This window comes from Scomber scombrus, chromosome 1, assembly GCF_963691925.1.
Source record: "Scomber scombrus chromosome 1, fScoSco1.1, whole genome shotgun sequence".
NCBI lineage: Eukaryota > Metazoa > Chordata > Actinopteri > Scombriformes > Scombridae > Scomber > Scomber scombrus.
Window position 1 is genome coordinate 12,904,654 of NC_084970.1, and position 18,300 is coordinate 12,922,953.

General features: G+C 38.1%; 2 protein-coding genes across 2 annotated transcripts; one reads left to right on the plus strand and one right to left on the minus strand.

Annotated features, from left to right (window-relative positions):
• The first annotated feature begins 2,454 nt into the window (after positions 1-2,454).
• On the plus strand, positions 2,455-7,399 carry LOC134003503 (putative gonadotropin-releasing hormone II receptor). The gene is made up of 4 exons (XM_062442768.1): positions 2,455-2,611; positions 4,024-4,627; positions 5,672-5,876; positions 6,686-7,399. Exons 2-4 carry the CDS (start codon positions 4,079-4,081, stop codon positions 7,213-7,215), a joined length of 1,284 nt encoding a protein of 427 aa, XP_062298752.1. The 5' UTR covers positions 2,455-2,611; positions 4,024-4,078; the 3' UTR covers positions 7,216-7,399.
• A 3,944-nt stretch (positions 7,400-11,343) lies between these two features.
• wdr93 (WD repeat domain 93) lies at positions 11,344-16,951 on the minus strand. The gene is made up of 15 exons (XM_062418230.1): positions 16,847-16,951; positions 16,377-16,578; positions 16,028-16,092; positions 15,677-15,755; positions 15,447-15,529; positions 15,246-15,324; positions 14,964-15,108; positions 14,805-14,869; positions 14,386-14,472; positions 14,165-14,296; positions 12,957-13,164; positions 12,765-12,825; positions 12,495-12,651; positions 11,980-12,166; positions 11,344-11,834 (listed from the first exon to the last, which is right to left on the minus strand). Exons 1-15 carry the CDS (start codon positions 16,916-16,918, stop codon positions 11,738-11,740), a joined length of 1,719 nt encoding a protein of 572 aa, XP_062274214.1. The 5' UTR covers positions 16,919-16,951; the 3' UTR covers positions 11,344-11,737.
• Between the last annotated feature and the right edge of the window lie 1,349 nt (positions 16,952-18,300).

Genomic DNA, 18,300 nt, shown 5'->3' on the forward strand with positions numbered 1-18,300 from the left:
TATTTAATCTAAATAACAATTTTATTATAGACAAAGTAGAAGACTTTCAGAGGGCAAATGTCTGCAAGAGAAAGACACTTGTAAAGATATGTAATTCATGTTAAAGGTTAATTCCTTTGTTGTGGTTGACAGCTTCTTTCAGATATGTACCATATAATAACATGTTCATGACTGTAGCTGAAACTTAAATTCTTAATACTGAGCACAACTGTGACAGCCTGCAGTGGTCAGTCAGCAGTGTATTTGTCCATGAGCCATCATGGTTACTAAACCAGGAAAGCCATAGCTCACAAATTTGATGCTGTTAAAGCAGTAGTTCACATTTTAAGAAATACTATACGCTTAACTGCTTTGTATAGTTTGCTGAAGATTGAAAGATTGATGTCTGTACAGTAAATGCAAAGGTACTAATGAACTCACATACACACAAATACTGGAATAGCTAGCCTGATTCTGTCCAAAAGTAATAAATGTCATATCTTGTTTGTTTGTTTGTGTCAGTATAATAACCATAGTGAAAAACTGGCAATTCATTCATTTATGGGGGTTATATAAAGAGCTATTTTGTAAGAGGATGAATAACTTCCTGGAGTCTCTGCTTGACAACTGCTCCCAGCAAAATAAAATAAAAAATAAAAAATGTTTTACACCTAAGAATTAATGAAATGACAATATACATGAACATGTTAAATAGTGAACTTTATAGCTGTAGTTAAGCAGATTTTAAAACCTTGGACAGAGCAGGGCTGTTTCCCCTTGCTTCCAGTCTTTATGCTAAGCTAAGCTAACTGGCAACTGCTTTCTGTAACTCCCTGATGTCCTTCTTCAATGAGAAAATTCACCAGATCCACCTTCACTTAGCCCCAAGCTCCTCCTTCAGCACCTTCCCTGAACCCCGTTTGACATCTCACTCATTCTCCTCCTTTCAGCTCCCCTCTGACTCAGATATCTCAGACTTCATCTGAAAGTCCAAGCCCTCCACCTGTCAGTTGGATCCCCTCCCCACAATTCTGGTGAAAGCCTGCCTCCCCTCTCTGCTCCCCCTCATCTGTGCCATCAGCGCACTCAGTTCATCCAACTCCAATCCTTCAGTTCCCAACCGTCCCCCATCACCACTGGTGTGGTGACCTACTCTTCATCATCTACCTACTTCCCCTCGGCAATATCTTCCGCAAATATGACATCCATTTCCACTGCTACGCGGATGACACCCAGCTCTACCTCTCCAGCAAACCCACTACTGCAACTCCCTTCTCTTTGGTCTACCTCACAAATACCTCCAAAAACTTCAACTGGTTCAGAACAGCTGCAGCTCGGATTGTCACCAGAACCCCCTCCATCCACCACATCAGTCCTGTTCTGCAGCAACTCCACTGGCTTCCGGTCAAGTTCCGAATAGATTTCAAAATCCTCCTGTTTCGGTCAAGGCCATCCACAATCTTTCCCCTCAGATCTGCCTCCTCCATCCACCTCTTTGTCCCCCCCGCCCGCCTCCTCACCATGGGGAGCAGGGCTTTCAGCCGCTCTGCCCCCCGACTCTGGAACTCACTTGCTCCGGACATCAGGAATCTGGACTCTCTCCCTCTCTTCAAATCGAGGCTTAAAACTCATTTATTTAGAATTGCATACCCCACTTAACTTGAACCACTACCTCACTTTACTCTGTTTTGTCTGTTTTACAGTCTTTTATCTGTTTTGTTTCTAATTGTTTTGTTTATTATTTACTGTTTTGTTTATTAATTGTATGGTGTCCTTGTGTGCCCAGAGAGGTGCCTTCAAATAAAATGTATTATTATTATTATTATTATTATTATTATTATTATTATTATTGGCTCTGGCTTCACATAACTCTGGTATGGTGGTATCAATCTTCTTGTCTAACTCTTGCCAAAAAAGCAAATAGTATGTGTGTTTCCCAAAATGTCAAGCTAGAAACTCATTCAAATGTTATATGCCTTCAAATGAGAGTTGAATTTTCTTGTTTGCAGATATTCTCATGTTTCTCACTGTCAAGACACTATTGCTTTTTCAAGCAGCTCTAAGTCTCATCTTCCTATGTCCTATTTCATGAATCATGTCTTATATAATAGCTGTTATTAGAATATTTCACACAGCAGAGGCAGCAGCCCAATCTGTGGTTTTATAATTAACATTAATCATAACATCAATGAGTATAATTACATTAATTAACTGTAATCAACATTTTTCCATCATATGGTCGCTTTCAATTTATTTAGAGGAAAATGAGTAGTGTTTTCCCCTCAATTGTTGTTTATCTGCCTATTCCACATGTTTCTTTTCTTTCCCCCCCTCTTCTTCCCAAAATGTCAGTGAACATGGAGTTACTGGATGTCAGGCCACACCCCGGGGGTTGATCTTGCACGGCTCCGATGGTTAAAGGTGGAGCGTTTTAGCGCGCAGGACGCTCTGGATATGGCCGGAGGAGCTGGACAGTCAGGTGTCAGTGCGCCTAACAAACAGGACACTTGCTTTCTTACTGAATCCAAATGGACCCTGATATCGACGAAGCTTTCTTCTTGCGGTGCTTTTTAAATACTTGGAGACTCAGACTTGCGCAAATGGAGACACTCTTCTTCCACTGCACACAAACGTAAGTTCATTTTTTCGCTTTATGATCCCTGTTGCTCCAGTGGGTGAAAACATTATAGAAACAATTTTAATCTGGTTTGAGGGTCACAAGTGATTCATTTAACTGTGCGTAATTTCACATACCTTGGAACTGTTAAATGTTTTATTGAAATGATTAGACTGTAGCCTATATAAAAACATTCAAAGTCTTTCATATACTTTACACTGCAAATCCTTGTTTGTGAAACTGGCACACGATCCTACAAAATACTGCAAAATACCATCACTGGAGCAGGTTAATAGTTCTGAGAATATCCAGAGATAATAAATATTATCACTAATGTTTCTGCAGTGTCTGTATGAGCGTGGTGTTTGTATTATTTAATGCCTGTATAGTTAATACAAATAGACAGCTCCAGATTCTCCGGACAGACCCTAACTTACAATGTCAGTAACATAATGTGATGATTTGTCTAATTATTTAACTAAAATGACGCTTATATTAAAATTATAAAACTCTCAAAGCCAACAATTGTGTGTGTGTGTGTGTGGGGGGGGGGCGGGGGGAGTCCTCGTGTGCTTGCTTAATTGTACTGGAAAATTAAATTAAAACGCTGTTTTCAAAGCTTTGTATCACTTGTTTAACTACAGTTCCTTTTCTTCCGACAATAATTCTTCCGGTGGAACATAACATCCTGAGGCTACAATTAGTTTTCAGCCTGTGTTTCATGGTCCTTTGATTTATGAAAGGCTTCAAAAGACCTTAAGTTTGTGCCTATTAAAATCTTAGTTTGACACTGGTTCCAGGTCCATGCTGGCGTGTTTGCATTGACAGAATCAGTCTAACCTCTTTTGCTTTGATGACATTACTATACTGACTGATAACACAACAGGTGACAACCAACCTTTAACTTGTTGGAGGTTATTTAGAAGAATTTTCTTTCTTTTCAATATTTTGAGCTCACATGGTGACTGCGATTTTATTTTCTAGAGAGAAACAAATAAACCATTAAATCAATTCATGAATTAACAGAAAAATCACAATTCAGTTTTGTCTTTTCAGTTTTATTGTCATGATATTTAAGTGAAGAACTGAACAGCTCATTAGGTTTGTAGGTGAAATATTAGCACATCTACATGCACTTGAGAAAAACATAGATGTTAATACCATGCATGTCAAATTAGCTAAATGAACTGTATTCATATTTTCCATGTTCCTCACAGTTTATTAGTCTCAGCTTTCCACCTCACTGAATTATAAATACGAATGAGGCTTCTGTACATGCATATTACTTCTTCTTGATGAGTGACTGTATTATTCATTCATTGGATGTCTGTGTTTCTATTGTAATGATCTTCACCCACTTCACGGACTCTGACTCATCCATCTTCTACCACTTTGACTCCCTTTTTTTGCTTTACCCCTGTTACCAGCACTGACCACCGTGGTGGATGAGCAGAATGTTTCTTCCTCTGCGTGTTTCAGAAAATGAACGCCACTCTCTCTGACTCTGCAGTGACCATGTATCACCAGACGACAGACTATCAATTTAACGCCAGCTGCAACTGCTCCTTACCCCCTTACAATTGGACGGCAGGGGGTGACGTCCTGCAGCTGCCCACTTTCACCACAGCAGCTAAAGTCAGAGTGATCATTACCTTCATTCTCTGTGGCATCTCAGCCTTTTGCAACCTGGCTGTGCTGTGGGCAGCACACAGTGATGGCAAACGTAAATCCCACGTCAGGGTGCTGATAATCAACCTGACGGTGGCTGATCTGCTGGTGACCTTCATTGTGATGCCTGTGGATGCCGTGTGGAACATCACAGTCCAGTGGCTCGCTGGGGACTTTGCCTGCAGACTACTGATGTTTCTTAAGCTGCATGCAATGTACTCCTGCGCTTTTGTCACTGTGGTGATCAGTTTGGATAGGCAGTCAGCCATCCTCAACCCCCTGGCTATCAATAAGGCCAGAAAGAGGAACAGAGTCATGCTGACTATGGCATGGGGTATGAGTGCCCTGCTGTCAGTCCCCCAGGTAAGGTCAGGTATCCAAACAAGCAACGTGGGCTAGAGTTAAAACATTGATTTTCATTAGATTAGGCTATAAACAGGTTTTAATTAAAAATATCCTGCCCAAAAAGTGGGCATGTTTACATACACAGAGGAACATACTTCTTAAACTCTGTTCAAAGTGTTTCTTCAGTTTAAGCTGTTTACAAGAGTATTTTTCATCCTGCAATTTACAATCTGCTCCATTAATAATGTTTTCCACAAATATAAAAACCTGCTAACAAGACAGTATGAGATGTGTGGCTGCCAGAAAGCCCTCCCAATGATGATCCCACTAGCAATACTAGTTTCTTGCCAGCATGTTTTCTGTTAACATTCAAATGTATTAATTGCCATGTGGGTGCATGTGCAGGCACAGACTGCAACCATTTAAACTGTCCGTGTTCAGAGTAATGGAAAACTGAAGTATTATTAGACAGTTATTAAAAGAAAGATCACTATTGCTATCACTGCTATATACCCAGAATACCTGTGCCTCTGCAATTTATTAAAATCACACAATATTAGAAATTAACATTGTTCTTCAGTTCAGCTGCTCATGTGCAACCTGGGAGAAGAGGATGAATGTAGATTTACCTTTGTTGGTCATGAGCTCTAAAGGTTGGGAACTACTTCTCTGAGAGACCTACCTATTGTAAGTTTAAACAGAGGCTGAGCTTCTTTTCAATAAACATATGAAAGGTGGGAATTCTCCGTTAAAAGGGTCATTTCAGGGAGTTAAATATAGTAGCCATACAGATAATTTTGTCTTTTATACTCACAGCAGTTTTTATATGGCCTTCTAAATAAATAGTCCCAATTAAAATGTATTCACTGTGATTTAGTTCTTCTCTGTAAAACATGTTAACTAAATTCCTCTTCCAGAGACAGTCGCCCTGCCTGGTCAACAAGAACATGGAAAAAGTTCACCAAAAGATGATCTGGCTGAACATAAACAAATTGGAGAAGCCATTGATGGTTCCTCAGAAGACAAGATGCCTTTCTGAATATTGTGAATTTCCCTCCTCAGATATTCCTTTTTCACAATGTGACCATCGTCCATCCCGAGGACTTCACTCAGTGCACCACACGAGGAAATTTTGTCAGTAACTGGGATGAAACGGCATATAACATGTTCACTTTCTCCTGCCTGTTCTTGCTGCCACTGGTTATCATGATCACCTGTTACACCAGGATCTTCTTTGAGATCTCCAAACGACTGAAAAAGGACGACTGTAAGTTCAGTTTGAGACTCTGTGTTTCTCTTAAAATCAATGATTAACAGTTATATAACAGCTACTGCACAGCATTTTTGACCCTTTTATGCACATTGATAAAAGCTGGGCTGTATTTTAATGTTATGTTTCTGTTAAACCTACACAGAGCTGTAGAACTGAAGGTAAAGGACCAGTTCACCCAATTTACATTTTTTTTCACTTCTTAAAAGCCAGTTATAGCTAACCTGATGTGCCAGATGGTTTGTTACAATGAACCATCCGAGAACTTTCCAAACTTTTTGGAAAAAGGCAGGCAGTTACAAAAAAAATTCTTGCAAGGGGATTGGATAAACAATCTTTGTATCGCCGTCTTACCTTGCGAGGCAGCTGGATTCAAAAGATCATGTGAGAATCCTCATAGGACGCTGATTGGTCCAATCCAGCTGCCTTGTAAGGTAAAGTTATAGCAACACATTTTAAAGCCATCCTCTCCTAAACCTGATGCAGGACGATAATCTTCATATAAATTATTGATGCAAAAAGATAATAGTGTTACATTTTGCACACATGAATGCATTAATAATTGGTTTGCATTCAAGCCTATGATAAATATATACTATGTTTACTTTTGTTCCTTTCTGCTCAGTTCCAAGTATCCTGAAACAAAGTGCATTTGCAGTGTTCGAAGAATAACACTCCCATAGCAAATCTAAATGCAAAAATACAATAGTGCAACATTTTGCCCACATTAATGTATTTATAATTTGTTTGCATGCAAGCCTTTTATAATATATACTATGTTTTGTCCCTTTCTGCTTTGCTCCCAGTATCCTCAAACGAAGTGCGGTTGCGGTGTTCGAAGAACAACATTCCCAGAGCACGGATGAGAACTCTGAAAATGAGCATTGTAATAGTTTTGTCTTTCATTATCTGCTGGACTCCATACTACCTGCTGGGCTTGTGGTACTGGTTTTTCCCTGACGACCTGGAGGGAAAGGTCTCCCACTCGTTGACCCACATGCTGTTCATCTTTGGGCTCGTCAATGCCTGCCTGGACCCAGTCATCTACGGCCTGTTCACCATTCACTTCCGAATGGGGCTCCGAAGGTATTACCGCAAAGCTGCTGCAACAGCTGACCTAGATAGTACTACAGTTATAACTGGATCTCTCACCTGTACCACCAACTCCTTCCCACTGAAGAGAGAGGTGAGCCTTGCCCGCCAGGAGAGGTTCATGTTGTCCAGTGATAATAACAGCAAAGTGGAGTCAGCGTCGCCAGGAAGCAGCTTTTTACCAGCAGACAATGATGCAAAGACACAACCCAATGAGTCTAGCAGCTCTGAAAGCATCATGTGAGGGTAAAACAGGGCAGAAACTCATTGTCAGTTTTTACTACTGTTGAGTAACTCTTTCATTTATTCTGTGTCTGATGTGTGGGGTAATATATTCTTTAAATATATAATGTAAAAAAATGATGTCACTTTGGCTTAGACCTACTTCGCAAAACTTTACATACCTCTGTAAATACCACAAAGACCAAAAAATCATTACAGCCATCAGTTGGAAAATACATAACCTTAGATTTCCATACGGGAACTTTAGAAAGTAAATTACTGATTGTATTACACCGACATACATGAGCTTCTGTTCTGGAGTGTTTGCTGTACGTGCTTTGTAAATTGTGATGTGGTTCTCTTGAATTAAATGTATTCAGGGCGATTCAAGGTGTCTTTTGAGTATCCATTGTTGTTTGAAACGTGGCAATTTTCAGAGGTAAAATTACAATAGGCCCTGTGGTGACACTTGTAAAGCCGTGTGATTTCTGTTATTGAATGCGCTTCGATCTCCATTCTGACGTATAACAGTAGGATCCTTGATCCATTTCTACCCTGATATTATGACAAATTGTGACTGAGATAATAATTTTAATATCATCCTCAGCTTTATGCGAAAAAACGTGGATATTTAATTTTGACATGCAGGTACAGGTGGAGTATAGCTGTATCAGCCCTCTTTCAAAGAACCTGAAATCCAGACAATTGGGAGATAATCGTAGCCTGTGATTTTAGAGGAAATTTATTAAAAACTGAAGTAATCAGTAAAACATTATTTATTTATTTATATATAATACATATAGAAAAAAATGATGGAATCATTATGACGAATGTGGAAATGTGTGTTTTTTTTCTCCTGTCTCACAAAATAAAATAGGTATATACTGTAATGTGTTGTATTAACAGCTGTTTTTCACAAGCATGTATTTCAACCCTACTGTATAGGCCTTTTATGAAGGATTTTCTAGGTCCTTTTCCACAGTGGCTATAAGCCATAATAATTTTAAACTGAAGAAGCTGACACATCTCACCCATCGTTCACTAATTTTTCCTCCATGTGATAAAATCCTTTCAGAGTTTCAATACATAAAATTGCAACACAATCATAAAAGTGTAGGGGCAGAAGATAAATAATCAACAGGTTTTAGTGCAGCTAACACACACACACACACACACACACACACACACACACACACACACACACACACACACACACACACACACACACACACACACACACACACACACAAATAACTAAGCCACACACACACAGGCTGTTGTGAAAAAAAGTGTTTTTAGTCTGCTGTAAAATGTTCAGTGTGGGGATCTCTCAGGTCCTCAGGCATGGCGTCCCATCTAAGTGGAGCATAAATACAAAAGGCAGCCTCCTCTCCTTTAGAGTTAGTTCAAGGGATTGTTAAAAGCCTAGAGACCTGAGAGTGCTTGCTGGTTTATATCTAATTAGCATGTATTTTATATAGTGAGGTGCAGGGCCATTTATAGCTTTGTATATTAGTAGCAGAATTTAAAAAATCAATGTAGTTTTGACAGGGAGCAAATGCAGAGATTGAAGAACATGGGTAATGTGTTCAGACTTTTTAGTTCTTGTGAGAGCATGAGCAGCTGCATTTTGAATTAACTTTAGTCACCGCACAGCTGACTTCGGAAGGCCAGTGAATAGATCATTACAGTAGTCTACTTGTTATAAATGCAGGGGATATAGTGATTGTGATAGAAAACCCCTAAGTTTTGAAATATTTTTTAGATGGCAGATCACTGATTTTGTGATATGATTGATATGGTTCTTAAAGTTTAGATTGCTGTCTATGATTACACCCAGTGTAACCATAATGAGCTGCAATTTTCTGAGTCTGAGCCTTAGCCCCAAAGACGAGTCTGTTTTGTCTTTTTTTTAAGCTGTAAAAGGTTATCTGACATACATACACGGTCGCCAATAAAGTTGGAATAAAATATTGTTTACCTCTTTCCATGAAATGATTGTGACAATGTGATGTATTCTTGATAGATAAAGTGTTGTTTTCAAAATTTTATTGATCAATCTCATTATACCTGGTCAAAGGTGATTACTGATTTGTATAAATAGAAAATAAAAAAAGGAATGTGTCTGAAAACAAAATTATTCCAACTTTATGGGCGACCGTGTATATTAATATCATCAATGCACTGAGTCAGCGAATGGGATCTAGGTCACAAGGGATATGGATATGTACAGTTATGAATTATCTGCATAATTATGGTAGTTTATTTTGTGTTTATAACCTCCAATAACCCCAATAACCCCCAGTAAAGCTTTTCAGAAATGAAAATGAGGCTTTCAAGCACAAATAAAAATCATTATCAATTCCCTGTCATAGGGAGACAATGCAGTGTGACCTGATACAACTAGTGAAGCCAGAATACAAATGACACACCAATACAGATTAGTGTTTCTGTGCCAAGAATAGCAGAGATGCTACTCAAAAAATTAAACTGAAACTGAAAACGCTCAGTAAGGAGAGCACCAAAACTACATTCAAGTCTTAAACCAGTCAAAGAGAACCAATCAGAAATAATTTTACAGATGCACATTGTTGATTGGCTATAGACGAGCATTATAGCCCTGACAGACAAGGATCTTCTGACTCTATTTCCATCTAGTTTGCTGTTAGCCTGGTACTCAATAAGTATGGACATTTTGGTTAGTATGTCTGCTTACCAGACATAAAAGTAGAGCACATACACATCTACTAATGCAACCAAACCATACATATTGGCATTTTAGATGAACTGTCAGTGGGCTCAGAGCAAGCGGTTAGCTCCAGGTCTCAACAGTGAAGCCAATGCAGAAATCTCTCTAGAACCAGTGCTTGGTTTGCACATTCTGGATTACTGTAGAAACATGGCAGTGCAACATGGCGGGCTCCGTGGAAGAGGACCCTCTCCCTATGCAGATATAATTTACATTGTCTGGTATTTATACACTAATTAAAAACATACTAATTTGTTCCAAGTCTGTTCCGCTAGATGCCACTAAAATCTACACACTGCACCTTTAAGTTTCAAATTGTATCCATAACTATTATGTACACAAGACCAAATCTGTTTTTCTGTTTTAACACAAAGAACTGCCTAAACTGCACTAAAAGCTTCACAGGACAGACAATCAAAGTCCCTAAATTGGTATTTTTGGTTTAAGTTTGCATGACATAATATCACATTTTATTTACAAGCACTTTAAGCTAAATTTCTGAACCATGTCCTTTCTTTTTTATGTACTCTGACATTAAGATGACATATGAAACATTCAAGGATCCCAAAGGCAACAAAATGCTAACGTACCATGACTGAGTTTGGCCCACTCAATGTGAATACACTCATCCATTTAAAATACATTTTAGAGATGGCCTTCTGGCTCTGGCACTTATGAAAATGTTTCCGAATTCAAAACACTAAACATAGAAAATCATTCTCTTATCTGCGGTAAGCAACTTTGAGAAGCAACCCTTTTAATATATGTTCATACATTTCATTCATTTTAATATATGTTCATATATTAATTATTATGCTTATATTTAGCCTTGTTTCATTTTCACTGCATACCCTGGTTATGTTGTGTAAGAAGCCCCACTGACTTGAAGATTGTAGTTGTCATTGTTACTCCCCAACAACAAATGTATTTCCATACTGCCCTTATTTAAAGCCTGGAGTCACACACAAAGAAATTGAGTTCAGAGTTTAATAGAGAGATAGATACAGATCAGATCAGAGTGGGCAGGCATTATTGCTTTGACTGATTTCTGTTGTTTTGATACTTTGTAAAGTGTTCTTCTCAATTATTTCGAAGACTGGGTAGTGCTCCCAGACACTGGTCTTAAAACTGGTCACATCTTACTGACAGAGAATTTTCTTTTGATTATTAGTCCCTTTTTTGATGCAGCACATCTCAAATACACAGTGCTGACATACATTGATGCCTATGGTGATTTTCCACTTATAGTTTATTTTTTATATTTACAAAATGATGTATAGTAAGCACTATACAGCATCCATATATCATATGTTTAAGAAATGTAATGTCCACACTGTATGTCAGACAGTCCAACAGAAATGAAGAAAGAATTAGCTAACAACAGGCGGTAGGACTGAGTGCTACGCAAAAAACACTATATCATAAATAGTATATTGGAAAAAATGTACCTTAATGTACCCTAAGTCTTACATCTGTCTTCAGAAGCAAAGCTATTTCAAGCCAATATCTACAGAAAATGTCATTTATTTTTAATTAGTTTCATACATTTATTTAAAAAAATAAAAACACAGAATATGCTGTAGTGCATTGATAGCACACAAGTTAAAATTATATTGGGGCAACATTAAAGACAGAATGCAGAATGAAGAACGGCATAACAAAGGTGGTGAGATTTGAAGAAGCTTTACAATAAACATACATACAGTACCAGCAGCCTCTTAGACGTTAAATAATGTTACAATATCATTACCGTACTGCAGTAACTCTGTAAAAGGCTGCAGTTTGTTGTAGTTCTTCAGGAACCATGTCTTTGTTGTAGCATCTCTGCCGTTTCCTGTAGTTTCTTCCATGTCTGTGTTAAAGTTTTGTTCCTTTCATCCACAGACAGAGCTCTTCACATGAAAACAGAAAAAACACAGTTAATGGACTACAGTCTACATACAACTATCATCTGACTCATCTCATGTAATTTTCACAAATGATTGGAGACTTCATATTCAGATGAGTTAGCGGCATATACACACGAAGAATACACACCTTTGCTGAAGGTAGAGATTGCAGGAATCGTCTAGAGTGTCAAAGTTCAATGCATTTTGTTGCTGCGGAGAGTCTGGAAGTGAAACATTATACTGCTTCATGATGTCAGGCTTTCCAAAGTGGAAGATGAAAAGCTGACTCTGGCATTGTCCTTTAGCAAAAGCACTGCAGCTGGGTTCCTGGTCACCTTGGTGAGACATGCAATGATTTAGTTACAGCATTTATTCAATTTCATGAAACCTGATTTGTACAGCTTTTGTACTGACAGTGGGAATCATTCACAAACAGTGTATACACAGAAATCTGTGCATATGAGTGATTCAAGAATATTTGTGGCATTCATCAATTTTCTTGATAAATGTATATGTGAGTCTCACATATACAATTTATTATAAACATATTGAATGTCGAACACATCAAGACTTTCACCAGTCATTTACTAATCAATACTTTTCTCCTGAAGCAGCGTGCTATGCTGTAATGAATAAGAACTATCAATTTTTCTTTGGGTTTACCTCGTATGAACAAAGCATGCTGTTTGGCGCTCAGAGCATAAACAGGATTGCAGGGAGTCGCCAGCAGGTGAGTTGTGGGAGGAATCAAGAAGCACACAGTGGTTTTGTTGACAACATCTTGCAGTAACATTTTTCCATTTCTTTGCACCACAAGTGACTAATTAACCGGCAAGAAAAATGAGACAACAGGACCCAAAGAGACTAAAATTAGATTAAACATCATAACAATTACTCTTGTTTTCTTTTTATCAACAACTTCGGTGTTCCTACCAAACCCTGCAGGAACGACACTGATGCAGTGATTGTTGGCAGGTCCCCACTGTCTTCTGGCCTGTAGAGATATTGAAAATCATACATGAGCCTGATCAACATCATGTTTTGAGTAATATAACATGATACAGATGGACCTAACTGCTTTATCTGACAAGAAAAAGATACATGCATAGATTAAAATTGGATAACCTTTCAGTGAGCTGCATAGTGCAGGATTCTGTTCCTCGTCCTGTGGTGACTGTATGAATTACTCCATTCTTACAAACCACCATGAGATGGATTTCTACTGTGGTGAAAGTCTGGGAATCATCAGCAGACAGAGGCCAGTAATCTACAAAGTGCAGCCTGGAAAAGACACTCTCTGCTGCTAACATTGAGACAACAGACAATGGAGAGCCTGAAGGAAAGACAAGAGAAAGACAAAGAGAATCAAACAGCCCATAACCCTGTTTATATCACAAATCTTAACAAGCAAAAATGGCTGTTGGCTGTTAGCGTACGCATGTACACACACACACACACACACACACACACACACACACAAAAGTCAACGTTTTTCTATCCACACACTGATTCAGCCTCATTATTGCTTCTCAGTTGAGTTTCTCTCGGGGAAATCCTAAATATATCTCACTACTAACTAAGACGAGGAGCTCAGCAGAACTCACTGGCTCGTGCTTTAATGTGCACAGCTGTATGTGTTTGTGTGTGTGAGGGGCTTATTTAACCACATAGCCACTCTTTTTTGTTTATATGTGTCTCTAGAGAAAGAGGTGAAGTAAATAATTGTGTCATTCATGGCATCTTGGTGGATTCAGGTGTCTTTTTCTCATATTATGCAGTTATAGAAGAATTAACTGGTCTGTCATGATTTTCATCTCTGTGTGACATCTCAAGAGTAAAACAGAGGCCACACAGCATTGCTTCAAATGTCTTTTGATATATTCAGGCTTAACCAAACCCAACTGGCATTGTTGATCTTACTTTGCACAAGTTAAATAATCTTGATGAGAATATAAAGTGCATGTACTTACAGGAACTTGTTAATGCTGATGCTTTTGATACAAATGGAACAATGACGAAGGAGTGAAAGTAAACGTATGGAATAAACAGACTCTGCTCAGTATTATTGTATTGTGAAGTAGTTTTGATCAGTATGTGGTTGACCTCTGGCATGATACTGATACAGATAATGATACTAAAATAAATCAGCTAGTCGACTTTGTTTTGGGCTTTTTTTCTTATGATAATGCTCTAAACATGTGGATACTACAATATTAAAAATGGACCTGGCATTTTTTAAAAATAAACAATATAAAAGAGAAATAAACTGTGTTATTAGCAAACTGACACTGATTTGATAAAATGTTAAAGATAGCTGACTGAGATTTGCTCACCAGAATGTCTGTCCCAGACGCACACCAAAGCATTGCTGAGGCCAAGAGCTATGAAACAGGTGCATCTACTAACAGCAGAGCAGACGATTTCATTTGCATTCGGACACAGTACATCTGGCAAAGGTTCCATATCTGCTTAAAAAGCACACATTTAGTTTTACTGCTCTCTCTAGTATAAAGACAAAGCACAGAACTTATGAGCATTTTATCAAAAAGCCTACCTGGTTTGTTCTTAGGTACTTTATGCAGACAATAATGGAGAAGATTATGGCTGCCACTCCACCACACACAGACAGACACAGGCAATCCTGCTGAGAAAAGGTCAGAGATTAAAGATGACATTTATAGTAGCATGTCCAGTTACCACAGATTGGAAAAATGCCTTTATAAGGGATCAAATGAATATAAGGGATAAAATCTCTACCCTGGTGCCTGTCAATCTGTCATACATGTGTGGTTATTCATCTAAACATAAACACCCTGCTTATGATCTACTATTCTGGAAACTGCTGTATTTTATTTTATTTTTTGTGAAACAACACTATGTAATTATTTTATATTATTCTTTAACATAAGAAAATCACATATTTAACACTCAAATTTCAAATAGACCCACCACCTCCCCTTCTTGATTACAAACCTGACTTTGCTTTACTATTGCTGGGAAACTGACCACAGGGCAGAAGAAAGTGCTGAGTGCAACGTCTGAAAAAGAGTCCATGTGTATATATTAATGTGGGGACCTCTGCTCAAACTCAGTTGTGAAATGCTGATTGTATTAGTGTAAACTTTATTCTACCTTGGGTGGTCATTTGTTTCTTTTGCTTTTTCTGCATCTGTATTGTAAGACTGTTCCTCCTCCTGATGGTGACTGCTCGTGTGTCCGTCAAGAGCTAAACAGTGCGTCAAAATGTCTGCCGTCTGCAACACTTCAAGTGAACCGTCTGGTGTCGTTAAAACAGAAGAACACAGAGAGAAAGATACAGATATACACATTATCACTTTAATTTGCATGCACACAAAAAAGTCTATTTCTGATTTGTTCAACAACACTATTTTGTGTTTAAAGTAACACATTTACCTGCTGGAGTTTTGGGAGGCCTGGTTTTAATCACCAGTGCAGCTGGAGACCATTTCACATCTCCAGATAAGTTTGGGTCCTGAGGATAAAAAGAAAGAACACATTTTCAATAGCTGCAGATCATTCAGTTTAAAAGTAATTTTATGCAAAAAAATAAGTGCATGTTTAAACTAGCCTACCAGTCCAATTACAGGACAATACCTGTTGTGATACTGCCATCTCTAACTCTTTCCGCCATGCTTCTGTAGGGAAGTGATAGACGTCGAGCCAAACAGCACCATTGCCTGATAGGAGATAAAATAATACAAATAAAAAATAAAATAAATAAAGATAAAAAATAATTTAAAAATCAAGTAATTCAAAAGTTGAATATGCAGTCTATTAACTGCTTATCAAAATCAATCAGCTCAAACAGAAAAGAAAGACCTTACAGCTGATTGATGCAGCTCCATAATTTCCCCCTTTAGATAGTTCAAATGTCAAGCAAATGCTCCTCTGGTTGATATCTTCCTGGTATTGAAAGATGTTTTTTAAATGTTTTATTTTTACTTGAATAAAATTACAAAAAATAAAAATGACAACACTATGCAATGAAATATGTAATAATTTTCAAAACAGTAGCAAAAAACACTGTATTTCTCCTTAGCCTTTAAATAAAATGATCAAACATTCAAGTGAAAATTAAGATTTTAGTATTTCATCTTTACAGATTGGGTGGTTTCCTAACAAAATACCAGAGGGTATATCTCATGCGATGGTAGATATAAAGTGACAGTACTCACCATGATGTTAATAACACTGAGGAGGTGAATAGCTTCAGAGTGATATGCAAAGACTCGGGCAACACCTGAAGTCAAAAACAACAGCAGCTCATGTCAGCACGACAACCATTTTTAAACAAAGAACCTTCCTCTTCTCTTTATGGAAACCTCTTGGGGCATTTCTGGTTTTAACCATTCTTTTCCCTGATTGACAGGTTTTTTCTCAGTTCATGACTTCAGGATAAAGCCAGGGCATCTGACGTGTACAAATGAATGTCAGTCTGTATTTGTCAACAGATAAAAACCTGGCGGTGAAGACACACAAGTTTTATGCAGGAGCATAAAATAAGATAAGAAGCGTACTACTCACCCATATCATCAATGCTGCCAAGCAGATAGGTCGACTCAGCCATGCAGATCATTTGAACTGATGTCATTTCCAACCTGTCCTTCAGCCACTCTGCCACACAGATCAGAGAAGATGCACACCACACAGACAAACCCCCGGAGTGACCCAGACTGAGGTATCTGCCATCCTCTGAACACGCCATGCAGTTGGTGCTCTCTGGCAGCTGATGATAAGTGATAACAGTCAAAACATAATACCCAGAGGTCATTAAGGAAACACTGATCTTTCTCCACAAATAAACTTGACCAGTTTTTCATTTTTTCTAAGTTATTGAGTCCCAAATGACTGCCATACTCAAAACTGGGTGCAGACATACTGCTCATAATGATTAACAGTGTAGTCATTGTTTTCCTCCACAGTTTGTCAAGTCATTAACATTAAACATCTCTGACTCACTTTCTTAAAGAGCCTAATCATTTTAAACACTGTACCTGTGTCGCACTGGATAGCTCCAAAGTAGGTGTTTTATTTCTGGATGTCTCTGATCTGCAAGTGGCTTCCATGTCTGGGTCTGTTTTACTTTAAATGGTGTATGTGGACATCCTATGATTTAAAAATAAATAAATAAATAAATAAATAAATAGACAAAGCATTTAGTTTTCTGCGACTTACTGAATTTGATGCAAGCTCACAGTAGCAGGTAAGAGGATGGGTAGTTAAACATGTCATGTTGCTGTCTTCACTTCATGTACGCTAATGGGGTTCACTCGCTATAAGCAACACTTTTCAATACAATGCGCCACTAAGACCTTAGAAATAAAGTAGAACTATCACCTTTCTGATAATGTAAACAAACACTGAAAACATATAAACTTCATAAAATGGCAGAGCTGTTGTACTGGATTACACCTGCTTGATAGTAGGCTACTGCTGCTGAGGTGAATATGACCTTCTTTCAGTTTTTATTGAAAGGCAGCTATTCCTGTATGGTCAGCTATAACATACAAGGTGAACAAGGAGAACAGTAAAGGTGAACTCGTGTTGAAAGTACAAAATATCTCGTAGAAATGCCATCGTTGTAAAAGGTAGTATTACCTGAATCTGGTCAAATGTAACGACGCCTCGCCTCGGATTGACCGCGTTCAGAGAGTTTCAAGGTCGCCATGACAACATGTGGGTGGCGCTGGTTGCAAACTGCTTATTTAGACCCGCCCTCGACACTCTCTTTGGAAAGTGATAGAAAGTGTGCATGTTCTGTTACTTTTTTGAAATGTACTCATTACCTACTCAATTATTATGTGTACCTTTTTGTACTTACTATGTACACGTAAACCTAAACCTAACCAGTCTAAGCAAAGCAGGCAACAAATAGTAGCCAATCAGGGGCAGAGGAGGGCGGGTCTGAGGTAAATTGACTCATTAAATGTTTAAAACAGCTAACTCCTGATCACTCAGTACCATCAATTCTTCATTTTACGGTTATTTTTGAGAGGAGCACGGTTTGCAAATTTCCACACAATCGTTTAATTGTCTCTAGACCAGATAAAGTCACGTTTAAACTGCTCCCGATGTCTGTCAAACTCAACCTGCTTATAGGATCAATATGCGCAATTAGAGGCTGTTTCTCCTTTTGATCATATGGCATAACATCGGCTGTATAAAGCCACAATAGTTTAATAAAAAAGCACTTTGTCAAGTGATTATATTCCAAAGAGAACTAATAACTAATAAGAACAATTTGGTTTGCCAAGTTGTGAAAAATCCCTCTGGTGTTGATCCTTTTGCATGTGGTAATAATGCTATGTTGTTGATCCATGAATACATTTGCTGGCTTTTATGCCTTCTAATAAGCAATTTACTTCTGCAATTGTACATATTAAGTTGCTAAAAGGATTTTATTTCATGTTCTCCACTGTTTTATTATCAGCAGGGTCTTTGTAATAGA